The 18301-nt window shown below is 46.0% G+C and overlaps 1 protein-coding gene across 2 annotated transcripts in view; it reads right to left on the bottom strand.

Annotated features, from left to right (window-relative positions):
- Nucleotides 1–1099: 1099 nt before the first annotated feature.
- Nucleotides 1100–18301, bottom strand: part of RCAN2 (regulator of calcineurin 2) — a gene marked incomplete at both ends in the record, with an annotated part of 193776 nt that continues 176574 nt past the window's right edge. For both annotated transcript variants that reach the window (XM_080699976.1, XM_080699977.1), the window contains 2 exons: nt 1100–1260; nt 16660–16831. In XM_080699976.1, the coding sequence (XP_080556102.1) occupies nt 1100–1260; nt 16660–16831 (333 nt within the window). The remainder of the gene's footprint in view (nt 1261–16659; nt 16832–18301) is intronic.

Raw genomic sequence — 18301 nt, forward strand, 5'->3', positions numbered from 1 at the left:
TATATTGGCATGAGACGTTTTTGTGTTCTTCCAAAAGTCAGCATTCTCCATAACAGTGTGTAATATTATCAGATTAGCTGTATTAGCATATAAATGCATTCATAAGCAATGCACATGTTATGTGTTTAAGCAGCTAACGGTTGAGCAACCACTGAATTTAAAAAATCCAGATTTTAAAAGCACAGCTGAAACATTTATACAAATATACAAAGAGAAAACAAAAAGACAATCGTTTCAGACACCATGAGACTTTTTGTAAAGTAGGTGCATCTGAAATCAGTCTCTACCGCCCTGGACAAGCCTCCCCAGTGAGACTGGGAAGTTCTCCGTGGAGGCGGTGTTCAAAATCTATTGAGGAACATCTTTGGGGCCAAGCTCAGTGTCGCCTCCAGTAATTTTAGCAGAGCTATGAAGAATTAAGTCGAAATAGTGACTATACCCAGACTTGTCGAGCTGGATGATACTGATAATTTTCCTAATCTAGGTAGGACATGGCTGGATGCTGACAATCTGTGAAGTTAAGAGTATATCCTCAAAATCATGAAAATAAATGCTGGTGATCATGCATGTCCTGGGAATGTCGGGATACAGAGGACTGAGTGAGACCAGAGAGGGATATCTCATGCAGTCAAAGTCAAGTTTACTTATGGTCCTATTTAAGTGGCCAGGAAAAAAAAAAAAAAAACCAATACACCACACACGCACACATGCACACACACGCACACATACACACACGTCAGGACTGGGACTGAAACGGCTCACAACACGGGAGCTATTTGTTACTGATGTCTCTGGCCTGGATCAACATGAGAGAACGAAGCTATAGGCTGTGCTGATTGTTTAATAAGAAAATACTACCTCTTTTTTTAATCTAGAACTTTCTAAATAATGGATTATACTTAACGGGTATGATATGATCAGGAGACATATCACCTTTTCTTAGCCCTTTTGTCCAAGAGGCTTGATTACAAGGAAGGAATCTCAAACAACCAAACACCCAGGGATTTAAAGGCATTTTTTTTCCCAACAAACAACAGGGTCGGGGCGGGGGGAGCATGATAAAGAAGACGACTTTTATCACTGAGGCGCAGCCGTGAGCTCAGTTGGACACCGAGGGCGGCAGGCCGGGGCGCCGGGTCTGGATGATTTTTGGCTTGGGGGAAGTCTTTGGGTCCTCCTCTTCCTCCATGTCGCTGTCACACACGTGCACCACGACACTGGGGGTGGACTCAGTCCCTGCATGGAGCTCGTACTTCTCTCCTGGAAAGCAAGAAACACAGGGGTGAGAGAGAGGCAGAGATTTTGGAACGTCTGACACAAACTGGGCGCTTTAGGATGTTTCAGAAAGCCCGAAATCTTATATGGGGACGGCAAAGGAGGTAAAAAGTAGGAGATCAATCTGCACTTGTACCACAGCCCTGGCACCTGTCAGCTTTATAACCAGAACGAGCCATTAAATCCCTCTTATCACTGTCCACATGGATTTCCAAGGGTAATGGCCTCACCCTGTGGGACTGGACCAAGTGGGTTTGACAGTACTCTAGCTTGGATCTTACGTGTACCCCAAAGGCTTGTGTGTTGAAGGCTTGCTCCCCAGCCCATGTGCTCTTGGGAGCTGAGAACCTCCAAGGGGTAGGGCCTAGTGGAACGAGGGTAGGCTGCTAAGGCTGTGCCCTTGAAGGGAAGTTGGGGACCCCAGCTTCTCGCTGTCTTTCTCCTTTGGCTTCCCAACCTCCGTAATGAGATAGGACCTTCACCAGGCACTCCCACGATGGTATACTGTGTGGCCACAGGCCCAAAGCAATTGGCGAGAATGACTATGGGCTGAAACCTGTGAAACCACGGATCGAGGTAATCTTTCCTCCTTCATTGAGGATTACCTGGGGTACTTTGTCACAGTGACACAAGGCTGACTAGCACAGTTCTTTGTCACAGTGATATATGGCTGACTAATACAGGCAGTTAGTCATATTAGTTCCTTCTGTATTTCCAGCTTCTAATTGCTGCTAATTGCTGAGGAACCTTGAGCCAGCCACTTTATATCTTCATCTTTTGATAAGAGAGTCTCCCCACCTGATGTAGGGTTCTTAGAGCCCCAGCTGCCCCCAGGAGGGAGTAAGAAGGGGTCGTTGCTTATCTAGGATTTGCAGGGGTTTCTGGGTTTGATGCTTTTTGAGGCCCCCTCTAGCTCCAAGAGCCTATCCTTCCTGACGGGTTCATTTTACAATCTTCTCAGCTAGGCGGCGGGATTCCGTGTGCCTTTGTCTCATTAGGTATTAGCCGAGAATCTCTCGTGGTCTCCCACTGTGGAGGAGCCTACAAAGTAAAATAAAAATATTTGTCCCTTTGGTGAGAGCACAGTTCAGTAGAGGCCCGTGGAAACAGAAGGCACCACACTATAGCACAGTGAATGCTAGGGTGGTGCTAGGTTGGGGGCTGTGGGACCAAAATGTAAAGTGTGACTCTCAAAGGATTCCCAGTGGAGGTGACAGTTGGCCTGGGTATAAATGGTAGGTGAAGACCTGCAGGTGGAGGGCAAGAGTGGGTACCATTCTCTGTCTGCATCCTTGTAAGTTCTCACCTGTAGACATTTTCAGCCCCCTGCTCCATCCTTCACTTTTTATCCCAAACAAATCAACACAAAAACCTTCTACACTCAATATCTTTCAGATCTCTTCCCGCCCAGTTGATTTTTAGGACGCACTAGACAAAGTCCAGATCTCTTGGACTAGCTCAGAAGACTACTTAATCTCTCTCATCTTTTCCAACATTACCTTCGCTCATTCTCTTTTTGCTGGTCTACCCAGTTTGCCTGTTGTCCCCTCATCACAAAAGCTAAAGTCTTGTACCCTGTTATCTAGGTACCTCTACTTGGCATAGTCTCATCTCTCCCTAAGAGTTCCCTAAGTCCTTCTCTCCTATCCAGATCAAGACCAGATGGTACTCAGTCCACCTGCAACCTCAGTGTTTGGTGGGAAGTGTGTCTACTAGATGGCTAGAACATGTGCTGCCATCTCCAGGGTCAGGGCGCTATCTGTGGGCTACTGAGTGCATCTCAGTAAGTGACAGTGGGGGGCACTGCAAGCTCTCTCAAGACAGTCTTCAGTTCTGGGTGCTGACATTCGAGATTGAGTGTGGGGCGGTGGGTGTCAAGGTTCTTCTAAGTGATGCTGGATGAATTGTATGTCCCCAAAAGATGTCCAAGACTTGACCCCCAGCACCTGCGAATGTTACCTTATTTGAAAATAAGGTCTTTGCAGATGGTCACGTGACAATGAGGTGAAGAGGTGGGCCCTATTTCAACTAGACTGGCTCCCTTACACAAAGCGGAAGTTTGAACACATACCCCACACTGGGATAATGGCATGTGAAGAAGAGAACTATTTATGCTGCTACAAGCCAAGAAACTAGCAGAAGCCAGGAAAGAATATAAGGATAGCTCTTCCTATAGCACCTTCAGATAGAGCATAGCCCCGCATATACCTTGATCTTGGGTTCTGAACCTCCAGAACTGTGAGTCAACACATTTCTGTTGTGAAAGCCGCTTGGTTTGTGGTACTTGGCTGTGGTGGCCCCAGCAAACAAATATAGCCAGCCCTCTAAGAGTGTTCTATTTCCATTAAAAGCCAGAGAAGGGTTTATTGAACACCCTCTACCCAGCATCCTGCTTTGTTGAGTAAAGGCTTTCTTGGGTGAGGTCAGTAAATATTTCACAAAAATATGGACTGTTTTAGTTGGGTGTGGTGGTGCCCACCTGTAATCCTAGTACTTGGGAAGCTGAGATGGGAGGATTGCAGGTTCAAAAACAACCTCAGCAATGTAGCAAGACTATCAGCAGTGTGATAAAACATTTCAAAACTTAAATATGCATTCAATAACTGATCCCTCTAGGTCTGTGAAAATGACAATCGTATTTTGATAGAGAATACGTTGAATGTGAAGATATCTTTTGATAGAATGGCCATTTTTATTATACTTATTCTGCCTATCCGATAGCATGAGAGGTCTTTCCAGCTTCTCAAATCTCCTTCAGTTTCTTTCTTCAGTGATTCATAATTTTCATTATAGAGATCTTTTGCCTTCCTGATTAAATCTATCCCTACGTGTTTTACCTTTTTTGTGGCTATCATGAATGGAATTGTTTTCTGTATTTCCAGGGAAGTGACCGAGGGTGACTAGGGAAGGGCGGGGGGAGGTAAAGCCATAAAGAATGCATAGTAGAAATAATGTCGCGAACATTCACAAAATTGCCAATTCCAATCTCAAAGATGTGCGAGGAGAGGGGGACACGGTGGGATGCAAGAGTTGCATTGCATGTATTTTTCTAACACTCTGTACCCCAATATGATGTACTTTTACAATGAACCCATCAAAAATAAATAAAAATTAAAAGAGCTGAAGGAGTCACTTGGAGTTAGAATGCCCCTGACTTCAATCTCTACTAGCATAAAAAAAAAAATGGAGTGCTACAACTCTGGCAGTTCTCTGGATACCGGGAGTAGCATAAAGGAACTAAACTAGCCAAAACCACTGAAATATGGATACTGAAGACTGTAATTCTCAGTCTAGATGGGATGAAATTGGAGGGAGAGAGGACTGCATCAGCAAGCGTTGAGTCTTTGAAATGGGCAAGCTGTCATGGACCATCTGGATATAAGTGATAGAAGTACTCTTACCCAGGGCAGGACCAGTGAGAAGCTGCTCGCTAGAAATGCCCCTGCTCCTTGTCGAGCAGAGATGGAGGGCAGGCGCTACCCTCATCAGGCTGCAATCCACAGCTGTGTTGTCCTTGTGGGTTCAACATGAAGTTAATTGAGTGTGTGGGCTCTATCCTTCCTAAAAAATTTTTCTCCAACCAAAGAAAGAGCCCCGTTATCAAAGTTCCAGGGTGAAAGGACCACATCACGTGTTGCTAGGAAGAGGGACCCGCATGACACCAGCTTTATCTGAGACATGCAGACGAGGCTCTGGGCTGCAAGTGGGCAGACCTGCACATGGTGGCATCTCTGAGCAGTGACTATTAGACATCTAACAACTTGCTAGAGGTGCTTGTTAAGAAGAGATTTATCAATAGGGGGGGGCAGAGCAGGCCAATTCTGATTTGATGGAATCCTCCTTTGTACAAGCAACAGTGTTGGGGGCTTTGCATGATAGTGGGGTGCTGTGATCCCCCGAGGGAATGGCACACGTGTACTGTGCCCCCTTCCTTCTTCCGCTCTGCCCCACAGTTGAGGATCATGGGAGGGGAAACACTGAGGATGCAGAACGGAGAGAAAGCATGGAACTCAGGTCAGTCCCCCAGGGCTCTGGCCACAAGCATCCTCTCATCTTTGGAGTTCTTATCTTTATTCATGGAGAACAGTAAGCTGTCGGAGGCCAGCAGCAGCCGGGGTTTCTAGAATCCTGTCTTTCCTTCAGGAGCTCTTTGCAATTCCAGCTGGAAGACAGCTTCAAATGAGAGATGGAGAGAAGCGATTCTCACGTCATGGGATGCAGGGTGGCTCTTGTTTTCATGGACAGGATTTCTTTCGGGTTCTCACATTTAGAGTGTCTCTTCTGAGGACACGCCAGTAGCCTCTGTAGCCCTGTTCATGGCTCTGCTGGTTGTGAGCCCAGAGATGTAGGAGATGGTGCCTGCTCCCTTCACATGGGGAGACTAGACAAAGAAACCTGGCATTGCAGAGTTAATTGCAGTTCCTGCTCCTGGGTTTGAGATAGCGGTGACAACAGGAACCCTGGTCAGAGGACTGACCATCCCACTCATCATCTGTTGGCAAAAGCTAGCCTTTAAGTAAATAAATTGCAACTACACACACACATACACACACATCTATATATATCTATATCTATATATCCTTTTGATTAAACCTTTTGTTGGCCTGGCTCTTAGGTAAACCACATTCTGATTGGTCTCTGTCCCCAAGCTAGGGATGGCTGCTTTCCTCTCTGAGCAAGCGTGGGGGGTTTCTCAGGATGGGAGAGGCCAGCACAGGGGTTAACTTTGTGTCCAGCGGCAAAGCAACCAGCGCGTCAGTTAATATAGTTGGATTGCCCAGGAGTAGGGGTATTTTATTGCTGCGATCCCATTAACTCTGACATTTCATTGTCCTATTTTTGGAAGCTTTCTTACTATCAAAATCCTGCAAAGCTTAACAGCTGCTGAGAGCCTACAAAATAAAAAGAAATGGCTTTGGTCTTGCTGGATTGAATTTTTCTTTTTTTGGCCTCTTTTTCCCTCTGGGCTTCAGCTAATTCCTCCACTATGCGGGCTGACGTCAATACTGTCACTGGTGCAGAGGGACCAGCTAGGCTTAGTTGGGGACAAGGAGTCCTCAGGCTAATCCACTCAGGGTGGGGACAGGTGCCGCTGAGGTGTGATGAGAGCCAGGCAGTGGGGCCAGCATTTCTTTTAAAGGACAAGCAGAGGGTCCGTCAGTCACATCCTCCTTCCTCTGAATTCAAGCCAAGTACAGAACTTGTCAACATCAGGGTTCTCCATCTCCCCCCACAAACCGAATCCTCAGTCAAGCACATGGAAAGTCCTCTAGCACACGGCCAAGAGTGAAACCTTTGTGTGGGCCTTTGGAGCTGTCTGAGGCTTGGCCACTGTTCAAAACAGATGCCAAAGTAAGCGGTGTCTCATCTTTACTTGAGTGGGAGGAGACAGGTCGGTGACAACGAGATCCCAGTTCCTACAGGTGTCGAGGAGAGAGTGAAGCTTGAGCTGCTTCGTGCTCTCAGGATCCGGGGGATCAAGTCTCTGTGCTGACCAGGGGCCAGGCACAGGGCTCAGGGACAGTCACAGAAGGAGGTGGTGGGGAGCAGTCCCGGTGCTGCGGGAAACCATCATTCAGAGACCTTCTTGAATTCTCTTCGAAAATAATCACTGTGATGATGCAGTTGGTAAAATCGGGATAATTCAGATGTGTTCGGGTGGGTAGATGATTCAGAGCTGGATGTATGTGTCTTAGAGCAGAGATGAGACTGGTTGCTCAGATTCTTAATAAGACAACTTTAGTGATGGGAGGAGGAAAAAATCCTCCCAAAACTTCAGAGGCCCCCAGCACAAGTCCTCCTGAGCTCTCCCAAAGATACGCAGGGTCCCTATATTAATATCTTTCAAAAAGCAGAAGTCTAACAGGGGCAGATGCTGGATGCTCGGCATGCCCTGCTGGTCCAGGGGGAGTCTTTCTCTTGGACAGCCGTCCCTGCCTCTTGGAAGAGCATTCTCCAGGCAGCTCTCACTCCTGCAGGAGGACGTACATCCCCGTCAGTCTCCTCCTCTTTCCAAACTCCCATATCTGTAGTAGGATTACTTCTTTGTCCCGTCCACCTGCCTCTCATTCCAACTTCTAACGTTCCTCATAGAGCTCCGTCAATTCTCTAAGCGCAGAGCCTCAGAGCCAGCCACCCTTTAACTGTCTTTCTTGTTCATCCACGGCAGCCAGCCAGGCAGCCAGCCAGCCACCCACCCAACCAGTGCCACCTACTCTGATTTGATGTGTTTCTGCCGGTGCTTCCTCCCACACCTGCCTGGGAATCACTGTGTCCACGACTCACCTTTTGCCTCCAGGGGGCTCTGGCTGCTTTCCACCCATCCTCTCAGCCAGAATAAGCACCTAACACAGACCACACCTTCCCACACATTAGCAATGTGACTCTGAGAAAGCTAGGTAATATTTATGAGCCTCAGTTTCCCTTGTCTATACAAGGAGAACAACACCCATACCCTTGGGAGACTGTGAGGTCAATGTGTCAATTACTTTATAAAGCCCTCCCCTCGAGATTCATGAGCTAATATTTTGGGTGCTATAAAGTTGGCCCATGCTCTCCCCAAGTCACTTTCAGTTTTCAACATGATGAACCAATCACACAATGGTTAGAGAACCACACAGCTGAGTAATTACAAAGAGCTTTTTACTCAGTGAACAACACGAGGTGAAGGGTAGGCGGAGGCCCACGGTTCACAAGAACAGCCACTGTGTGCCATGAAATCTAACCCCCAAATGGGTCCATCCTTTCTCCTCCTTCTTTGCCTCCTCCTCTGACTTGCCTTTGGGAAGTTTCTCAACCTTTTCCCTCTTTTCTTCCCCATCTCCATACCTCCCGTGAGAGATGAAATTCCCACGAGACAGAAAATCTAAGGTGCTGTTATAATGAGACCTCTCATGTACTTCTTCTGAGATAAGTCTGGATCTCTTATTTATGATGCCTGATTATATCAGCTTTTGTATTATTCATCCGCTATATCATCTCGCAACATTTCTATCCCGACGCACCGAAGTCAGAGCCTGAACTTCTTTTGTGATTGCTGTGGCTTGAGACACACCAGTGTCAGTAGATGTGGCCGACTCATGAAGCCAGCCGGCACACTGCTAGTAATTACGCATGTAATGTTCAGTGTCTACTCACACTTGAAGGTTCTGCCTGTCCTTAACCTTATGTACATTTTAGATTTTCAACTAAGCTGAATCTACGGAATGCACCCATTTACTCTATCCTAAGTATTCTACCAGTGTAGGGTCTTAGTAGGTATGATAGAAACTTGTCATGCTCTTTAAATATTTAACAACAGCTGTTGGGTGAACACTTCCTTATGCCAGGCACAGATCTAAGTCCTTCGCATAAAATAGGTGCCTAGTTAAACAGCTTTGTGGCTAGTTGTGCAGACAAAACTAAGCTGAGTTAGGTATTGATAGCAGAGCCAGGAGCTAAACAGGCTCACCTGACTTCAAATACCATGCCTGAGATAACCTCTGGCCCCATCTCGCATTCTTGACGATGTTTTCACACTCTACAAGAGACCCAAACGGAAAAGGAGCTTATTTTTTATTTTTGGTGGTACTGGGGTTCCTGGAAGCCCTTCTACCTCCGGGTTACACTCCCAGACCTATTTTTATACTTTTTATTTGGAAATAGGGTCCAAATAAACCTGCACGATCCTCCTGTCTCCACCTCCCAAGCACGGGGATTACAAGCGTGCGCCACCATGCCCGGCTGGAGCTTAGTTTTAACTTGTATTTCTAATAGATTTTCATGGCAACATATTTTCAGTGAGTATTTGTTTTCTAGCCAACGATTGACTATTCCTCTGGAGTCTTTCCTTTCTCTTCTTGGGGCCAATTGCTAGTCATTCTAGGTAAGGTCTCTTTGACAATGAATCTTCCTAGAAGACAAGACTCAATGAATTACAAAATAGACTAGCAGTTATAAACGCAGTTAAACTCTCAGAAAAGCTGTAGACCTGGAAAGCGATCCCCCATGTTTTCCTCTTGTTTAACTTTACCATCTTTTATATTGAAGATGAATTCTCAACTGGAATGTTACATGTTATGGTAGGTCCTGTGTTTTGCAAAGATGACAATAATCTTTCCCATGCCCCATACTCATCTAGAACCCGGCCATGTCTCCACTGCGGAGTGTTCCCTCCCTATACACTCGGGCAGGCCTTTATGACTGCCTTGACAGACACGATGTGGCAGAAGTTATCCTGAGTTCTGAGTTTCAAAACTGCACTTCTATATGTAGCTGAGAAGAATGCAAATTCCAACATTAAAATCATTCCAGGAAAATCTCAGAGAGGCTTGGTTTACATGGCCTTGCATCTGCATACCCCCAATATTTCTATTGTGTGATTCTTCTCTGCCAGAGAGGAACTAGGGAGTGTTAGTCCTAGTTCCTGGATCGATTCGCATGGATTCTCCTCCTGTGCGGTGGCACTCAGCATGCCTGGCTGTTGGAGAAGACAGACTTTTCCAAAGAGATGGAGAGAAGACTTCTGGATGGTTTGGGATGGTCCTGAAAGGTACTCACATTTAGGTTTTCTTTCAAGTGGGTTTAAGACATATTGAACAAGGAGAGGAAGGTCCACAAGGCTGAAAAGCCCCAGTTTACTATGTCCTTGTCAGCTGTGTGAGCAGAGGAGTCTGGCTCTGAGACAGCTGGAGGACAGGACCATGCAGGAAGCAGGACAGGACCATGGCGGAAGTAGGACAGGACCACGGCGGAAGTAGGATAGAACCACGCCGGAAGTAGGAAGCGCTAGAAGGCGGAGCGTGATGTTCACTTCCGCCCTCCATCTTGGGTATGGTGTAGCACTTGAGATCTTGGACCGCTTTCAGTCCAACCAGGGCTATTTGCCAGTCTCTTTTGGGGCCCAAAGTGTTCCTCAACAGGACAGCTTCTCAAAGCTGTTCGCTCCCCTTCCATCCAGCTGTGCTACTTAGTAGTATTTTAGAGACATCTACTGGCAATCTTGACATCTAGTTTTCCAAGGGAAAGAAAAAAAGTGTGTGTGTGTGTGTTTGTGTGTAGGGGTGGAGACAAACTTATGAGACAGGTGCCAACTGTGTGTCTCAGCTTTCTTCTCTTTTTCCCCACACTGAGAGCCCCTTGACCCCTTTGGACCCTGGTGCTCAAAATCTGTTTCTCACTTCCAGCCGGTCTATTTCTCATACAGTGCTGTGTTCTCAGTGTGGTCTGCAAGTGGCTTTTCCTGTTGTGTCTTAAAGATTGGCTTGGGAATAGAAAACGGGCATTGAGTAGGCGAGACCGACGGATAATAAATGTACAGCAAGTGTGGGATGGTCACCTCCCAAACACCACAGCTTTCCTACTCAGAAACACTGAGTTTAGAACCTAACACAGGCACTTAAAACTTTAATAAACTAAGATCTGGCTTGATAATCCAGTGATAATAAGTAGGTAATGCACATTGAATGTTGGCTATGCTCATGACTGGACGTGTAGATTTATATGTATGGTTTTATTTAATGTTGGTCACAACCTGATTTTTACTGTTTAGGAAGCTGAGGCATGGGTTGTTAAGGAATTTGCTGAAGAGTACACAGATATAGATGGAACCTAGGTTCAAACTCAGGTCCTGAATTTTAATCATCATCTTGAAGCATCTCCTTAGGCTGGATCTACAGCTGGAGCTACAAAATAAAAGAGATATTCTGTGTGTGTACACGGTACTAGGGATTGAATCCAGAATCATTCTACCTCTAAGCTATGCCCCAGATATTTTTGTTTGTTTATTTATTCATTTATTTATTTTGAAATGGTCTTACTAGGTTACTGAGAGTCTTACTAAGTTGCTGAAGCTGGTCTCAAACCTGTGATCCTCCTGTGTCAGCCTCCCCAAAACAGGGATTACAGGTGTGCCCTACCATGCCCAACAAATAAGCCTATTTTAAAGTACTTATTTTTGGGTGGTAAAATCGGTTATTCGTCTTTTCTCACTGTTTTGGTTACGTGGCTTTCCGACTTCCCATGAAATTTTGTACATTTTACCTATGAAATAAGAAAAGGAGGAAGTATTTTATATTGCTCGTCAGTAGTGATGGAAGATAAAGAGGAGAAGAAACATTCTTTTAAGGTTTTCCCCGGGGAAATTCTTGGAAAGGAAATGGAAAGCGACGCATGTGTCCTGGGATCACAGCCCTGCGTCCTCACGTGGGGAGCGATGCGGAGAGATTGCTAATCACCCAGGTGGATTCTAGCTGCGTTATTTGCCTTGTGGTTCATCTGTGATCAGAACAGAGCAACTGTGAAAGGAAGGAGAACTGAGGCTTTATGTAATATTCGTCCTCCGTGTACCCAAAAGATAGGCGCTCATCTATATTTTAAAGGCCGAATTCTCTCTATGGCAGAGTCAGGGGGAGGGAGGAGAAAAAATGTGTCTTCCTTGTAGGTTGCAGTAATTACTGGACTGCATTCCCCATTTGGGGAAACAATGGGACCAAGCAGTAATGCCCAAATTGCTTTATGATAGCTTGTTTTGATAGAGCAGAATCGGGGGGGGGGGTGAGGATTATCTAAATATAGCAGACGTACGCAACTTGAAACTCAAGCACCATTCGAAACCCTCCTCTGCAGTTAACTAAAATTGATCTCCCTAACAAGAGCTAAAAATAGCAGGAGTAAAAAAGGGAATAGACACAGACTTTTCAGACCGCTCCCCGTGGGCCTTTTCGGGGACAGTGAACATGACCTTGCAGAGCCATCGGAGAGCGGAACAAAGGCTGGCATTTCGTTCTCGCCTCTGCCACCCGGTCCCTAGGACGCCTCTATTTTGCCATTTTTGCTGATTGCTATGGATAAGCTGTTTTGCTGGGCTGGGTTTCTATTTGTCCTGTGTTGCCGGACATCAAAATACAACACGGCATTGGATTACTTCTAGAATTAGGAATAATAGAGGCCATCAAAGAGATACAAATAAACACTCGTCATTCACCTCACAGTGAGAGCCCGTCTTAGTTTGTCCAGTTAACAAATGGGAAATGAAGGGCTTCTGTGCACTCACCAGGGGGCTAACACCAACGCACAGGACTGGAAGAGGGCCAGTTCTGATTTACACTCCCCTAGATGTTAGAAGAAAACAGAGTGTGCCCTAAAAAATCAGGCATTGGGTGTGGTTTGTGTGTGTGTGGGGGGCAACAAATAGGAAAGAAGTCGTGGAAAAACAAAATGTGTATGTTGTTTTATATTTGTGAATGTTCTTTCACAACAATTATGAATTCATTCTCTCTCTCTCTCTCTCTCTCTCTCTCTCTCTCTCTGCCCTTTCTTTCTCTCTTGGTACTAGGAATTGAACCCAGGGGAATTCTACCTCCTAACTACACCTCCAACCCTTTTTTTTTTTTTAAGTAGGGTCTCAAGGCTAGCTACAGTCTAAAAATTTCTTCAGGAGACATTTTATAATTCAAGAGATCTCTCTAATTTCTCAAGCTGTCCACCACCCAGGGCAAATGGTGCTTGCTCCAGCAATCCTTTTTGCTTCTTGCCATTAACAGAGGGGCCTGTTTTAACTCACCAGCTGTGCAGCCTTGGGCAAGATACTTAATTACTCTGACCCTCACCTTCCCCAGCCTTGCAAAGTGAAGACATTAACAATGCCCGTTACTAGCCGGGTGTGGTGGTGCACACCTGTCATCCCAGTACTTGTGAGACTGAGACAGGAGGATCTCAGGTTTGAGGGCAGCCTCAGCAAGTAGTGAGACTCTCATCAACCCAGTGAGACCCTGTTTCAAAATAAAAATAAAATAGAGCTGGGGGGAGCTCGGAAGTAGAATGCCCCTGGGTTCAGTCCCCAGGACACCCCCCCCCACGACAATCTGTTAATATTTGTGAGTATTAAATGAGATATTATAGCCAGGTATTTAGAACAGTGCCTAACACATGGTAAGTCCTATCTATAAATCCAATCCATTTGTTATTATTTTTCTAATTTACCTATTGTGCTTTCTGGGTCAAAGGCAGAATATAGAGCCATGTGGATAATGATTGAGAATGTGCTGGTTTGCCCATCTCAGCGGGACCCCTGCAGCTGGCTGTCCTTTGTTAGACAAGCGGCTGCCTGCTTTCTACCTCTCTCTTGGGCCACCCAGTTCTCCCTTCGGCTCCATTCATCATGCTTTTGAAACAGCGCTGTTTTTTTGACCCTTTGAGTCACTTTCTGTTACTCTTATTCTAATTTCTTCCTGGGCTTCTGCAACGGAGGTCATCATCCCTTAACACGAAACGCGTTATAACGTGTTACCACAAGAAATGATTCTGCCAAAGGATTAAGAATGAATTTTTCTATATCATTTCTTAAATGGAAACACTGGCTGTCTTTTTGTTCTTGAAAATATTAACTTAGTGCCTCCAGGCTGGGGCTGGCTAAAGCTGCAAGGAAGCAAGACTTTGCTAGCAAAGACACTATGTCTGCGCAAACTAATGTCTGACCCATTTACTCGCGTGTGTATCCATCCATCCATCCATCCATCCATCCATCCATCCATCCATCTGTTATTGACTGAGCACCTACTATGTCCCAGGTACTCTTGGGTGCTGAAAATACCCAAATAAATAGTTTCCCTCAAAATGTAGGAAAGATGGTAAGTTAAACAATAGAAAACTACCATAAGGAGAAGTGAGAATTTGTGCAAAGTGCCAGGAGGAAACTCTTTGCTGTGGCGCCTCCTTGGGGAGGGGAGCAGGGGTACAGGCGGGGAGGGTTGGGGGCAGCCCTGTTTCCTCCTGGTTGCAGAGGAAGAGGCTTTGGTTTGAGTGAGTCCCTGGCAGAGTTCTTAGGCTAGTGGGAGGAGCCTGGGTCATGGGCGGAGCCTTGTGATGGATGATGGATGGATGGATGGATGGATGGATGCTCCTCTCCCATTGGCTCTCCCTCTCCGGGGACTGGATTAGTCATCACAAATCTGGTTGTTATAATGCAAGTCCATCTGGGTGTGTTCTTTCCCCCACTCCCCAAGCAGATCCTGGCTCCATGCTCCTGGGCTTCCCAGCCTCCAGAACCCTGAGCCCAAACAACCTCTCTTCTTTATAAATTACCCAACCTCGTGTGTTCTGTTATGAACCCCTTGGCTACCTCGAATGTAACCCCTGTAATATTTTCAACTCTATTATTGGATGCAAACCATGTATCCGTGTAGTGTCAGGAAGCAAAGAAAAACAGCCTCAAATTGTTGCCGAGGAACAGAGAGAAGGTCAGTCCAGAAAATACATCCGGGTTGCAACTCTTCCATGGGCATCGCAGTTCTCAGTCACCCTCGAAAATCAGGACACCCAAGATGTTCCCTCGCGCACCCAACCATGCACAGGCCTCCGTTTGCACACGCAGGGAACACTGGGTTAGGCTTTCTGGAAGTCAGGAGTGGTGTTAGAGATAACTGCCAACTCAGGGTTGGATAAATATTTTGCCAATGTCAGAGAAGAATGGGCCTCGAGCCGGCCCAGGCAGCTGGTGTCCTTCATAGAAGGCCAGCCGGCCGAGTGGTGATCCCTCTCTGGAATCCGGAGAGCCAGGATTTGAAATCTGCCTCTGTCACCAACCAGTCGTGTCACCTTGGGAAAGTCCGTCCCTCGTTGATACTCTTAGTAGCTAGAGGACCGATTCTAAAATGGTAGACAGGGCGTCTGCCATGTGATAAAGGAGGCCACGGTCACAGGCTAGCACAGTTAAGGCAAAGGCGAGCACTTTAATAGTGCAGATCAGCTATTCCCGAGTCTAAAGAGGACCCTTGCCTTCCTACTATCTCCCAATTCCCACTCCTGTCCCAGCTTAGACTTGCCCCTGGCGAGCCCTGCAGACCTGGGACCGAGCTCCGTCAGCCAGCAAGGGTGTCTGACACCTGGCCCGCCCTGCCCTCTGCACTGCGCCCCGTGACCGCTGACTACTGATGAACTACTGATTTCAACAGGGGAGCAAAGTGACCGTAAGATTTTTCTAGAGACATATGATGCTGTGACTGGCTTTTTAGGAACTGGGGGGCTCCCCTTTTGCAGGCAGTTGGTCTTAGAGCAGAGGGTCCTAGAATATGTACCAAAGCCTAGACAGCAGCAAAACTGGATTGCAGAGCTTAGTAGCTTCCTGGCAGCCGGTAGAACCCATTTTCCCTGTTTTGAGAAAACTTCTTCATGGTATAGAGAAATCCCTGCAAGAAAGCCCTGTCATATTACACCCCGGAAGTTATATAGACTGAAATTGTTTTGGTAGAGCTTCTTGGGTTTCCCTTTCTGTGTGTGGCACTGAAGACTGAATCCAGAGGCATTCTACCTTTGAACTAGACCTCCACTCCTATTTTTATTTTTATTTATTTTGTGGTACTGGGGATGAAACCCAGGGGCATTCTACTGCCGAGCTCCATCCCCAGGCCTATTTCTTAATCTTTATTTTGAAACAGAGCCTCACTGAGTTACAAAGGGCCTTACTAAGTAGCTGAGGCTGTCCACGAACCACGATCTTCCTGTCTCAGCCTCCTGAATGCTGGGATTACAAGCATGCACCACCACACCTGGCCTATTTTTATTTTTTAATTTGAAACAGGGCCTCACTAGGTTTCTGAGAGTCTCACTAAATTGCTGAGGCTGCTTTCAAATCTGTGATCCTCCTGTCTCTGCCTCCCAAGTACAGGTGTGTGCCACCATGCCCAGCTCTAAGTTGCTTTTAAGTGAGTGCAGAGCTGATGCTGCGGCCTTGTTCACCGTTCCCTCCGCTGTCCTCTCTGAGTGAGCAAGAAAGCCATTAGGGGTACAGATGTTACCATGAACCCCGGGTTTCAAGGCTGTTAAACTTGTCTGGCTTTTCTAGACTGTGGACAAATGCTTATTTTTATTTTATTTTATTTTATTTTATTTTATCTTATTTATTTACTTTTGCGGTACTGAGGATGGAACCCAGGGGCATTCTACTGCTGAGCTCCATCCCCAGCCCTATTTCTCTTTCTTTCTTTCTTTCTTTCTTTCTTCCTTCCTTTCTTTCTTTCTTTCTTTCTTTCTTTCTTTCTTTCTTTCTTTCTTTCTTTCTTTTCTTTCATGGTACTGGGGTTCCTGGAAACCCTTCTACCTCTAGGCTATACTCCCAGACCTATTTTTATACTTTTTTTTTACTTGGAAACAGGGTCTCTTAAGCCAGCGAGGCCGGCTTTGAACCTGCATGATCCTCCTGTCTCCACTTCCCAAGCATGGGGATTACAAGTGTGCGCCACCACGCCTGGGCCTTATTCTTTATTTTGAAACAGGGTCTCACTGAGTTGCAGAGGGCTGCCCATGAACCACAATCCTCCTGTCTCAGCCTCCCAAATTCTGGGATTACAAGCGTGTGCCACCATGCCTGACTTTGCTTATATTTTAAAGAAGGGCTACAGAACTTACCTGGTCCTAGTTTGGCCACCGCATAGAGGAGGTCGTAGTTGAGGACTGGTGTGGCATCGCTGATGGACTGCCAGCCCACAGGAGGAGAAGAGGGAGGAGAGATGAGAAACTGCTTGGCGGGCTGCGGGGGGGCCAGATGCAGCTTGTCCCCATCCGAGTCTGGAGTCTGGACCTTTCAAATAAGAGTGGACATGGAGACGCTTTATTCACAGTGCTTGTGCCATGCGGGTACACTAAGGCGTGGGGTTTCATTTTCAGCCTGTGACAGATGAACCAACTGTAATAATTATTACTGCTGACTACATGCCACACACATGCTCAACTGTGCGATTTAATCCGTAAAACACTATCTGTCAACCCTTCCTGCCAAAGTAGCACCTGGAGGGCTTGCTGAGACACAGATTTTGGGGCCGCACTCCAGCATTCCCGATGCAGGAGGCCTGGGATAGGGGGGAGAATCTGCATTTCGAACAGGGTTTCAAGTCCTTAGATATGGCTGACTTTGCTGGTCCAGTCTTAGCACAAACTTGCCAATCGATCAACCTTTCTTCTTGTTTCTTTCCTGTCCTCTCTACCTGCTGTTTTCCTTCTTACTAGGGTAAAATTCACATAACAACACAATACTTAGGAATAAATCTAACCAGTGAGGTAAAAGACCTCTACAATGAAAACCATAAACCACTAAAGAAAGAAATGGAAGATCTTAGAAGATGGAAGTCTCTCCCATACTCTAGGATGGGCAGAATAAATATCACCAGAATGGCAGTCCTTCCAAAAGGAGTCAACAGATTCAATGCAATCCCTATCAAAACACCATGGTCATTCTTCACAAATACAGAAAAATCAGTCCTTAAATTTCTTTGGAACAACAGAAATTCCAGAATAGCTGAAACGGTTCTTGGTAGTAAGAACCAGGCAGGAGGCATCACAATACTTGACTTCAAACTATACTAAAAAGCCACAATAATAAAAACAGCATGACACCGGCAAAAAAAAGACACATTGACCAATCAACTAGAACCGAAGACTCAGAAACAAAGACACACACTTGCATCCAACTGATTTTTGACAAAAGGGCCAAAAACATACACTGAAAAAAAGATAGCCTCTTTAACACATGCTTTTGGCAAAACTGGCTATCCATATGCAGAAAAATGGAAATAAATTCCACGTTCTCACCCTGCGCAAGAGTCAATTCAAGACGGATCAAAGACCTCGTAGTCTAGACCAGAGACCTTGTAGTGACTTGCAAAGGGCATAGACCAAGGCTTCAACATATAAACACAGGCAAAAAGCTTCCTCGACAAGACCCCAATGGCACAAGAAATTGCAGTGAGGATTAACACTTGGGATTCAGTTAAACTGAAGAGCTTCTGTACGTGAAAGGAAACTACCAAGGCCCTTGAGAGGGCTGACCGAATGGAAGGAGATTTTTGGCAGCTGTTCCTCTGATAGAGGACTAATATCTAGAATATACAAAATTAACCACGTAAAGTTATTAATTCAGTAGCACTTCCTATATTCCCATTGTTTCTGCAGCTAGTAGTTCTAATCAATTTCAAACCTTCTCAAGCACCCCATTCCTGTTAAACATCGATTGCCCTGGTATCCCCTCCATTATTCCCTGGAAATCGCCAGGCTG

This window comes from Muscardinus avellanarius (genome assembly GCF_963383645.1).
Source record: "Muscardinus avellanarius genome assembly, chromosome: 8".
Lineage (NCBI taxonomy): Eukaryota > Metazoa > Chordata > Mammalia > Rodentia > Gliridae > Muscardinus > Muscardinus avellanarius.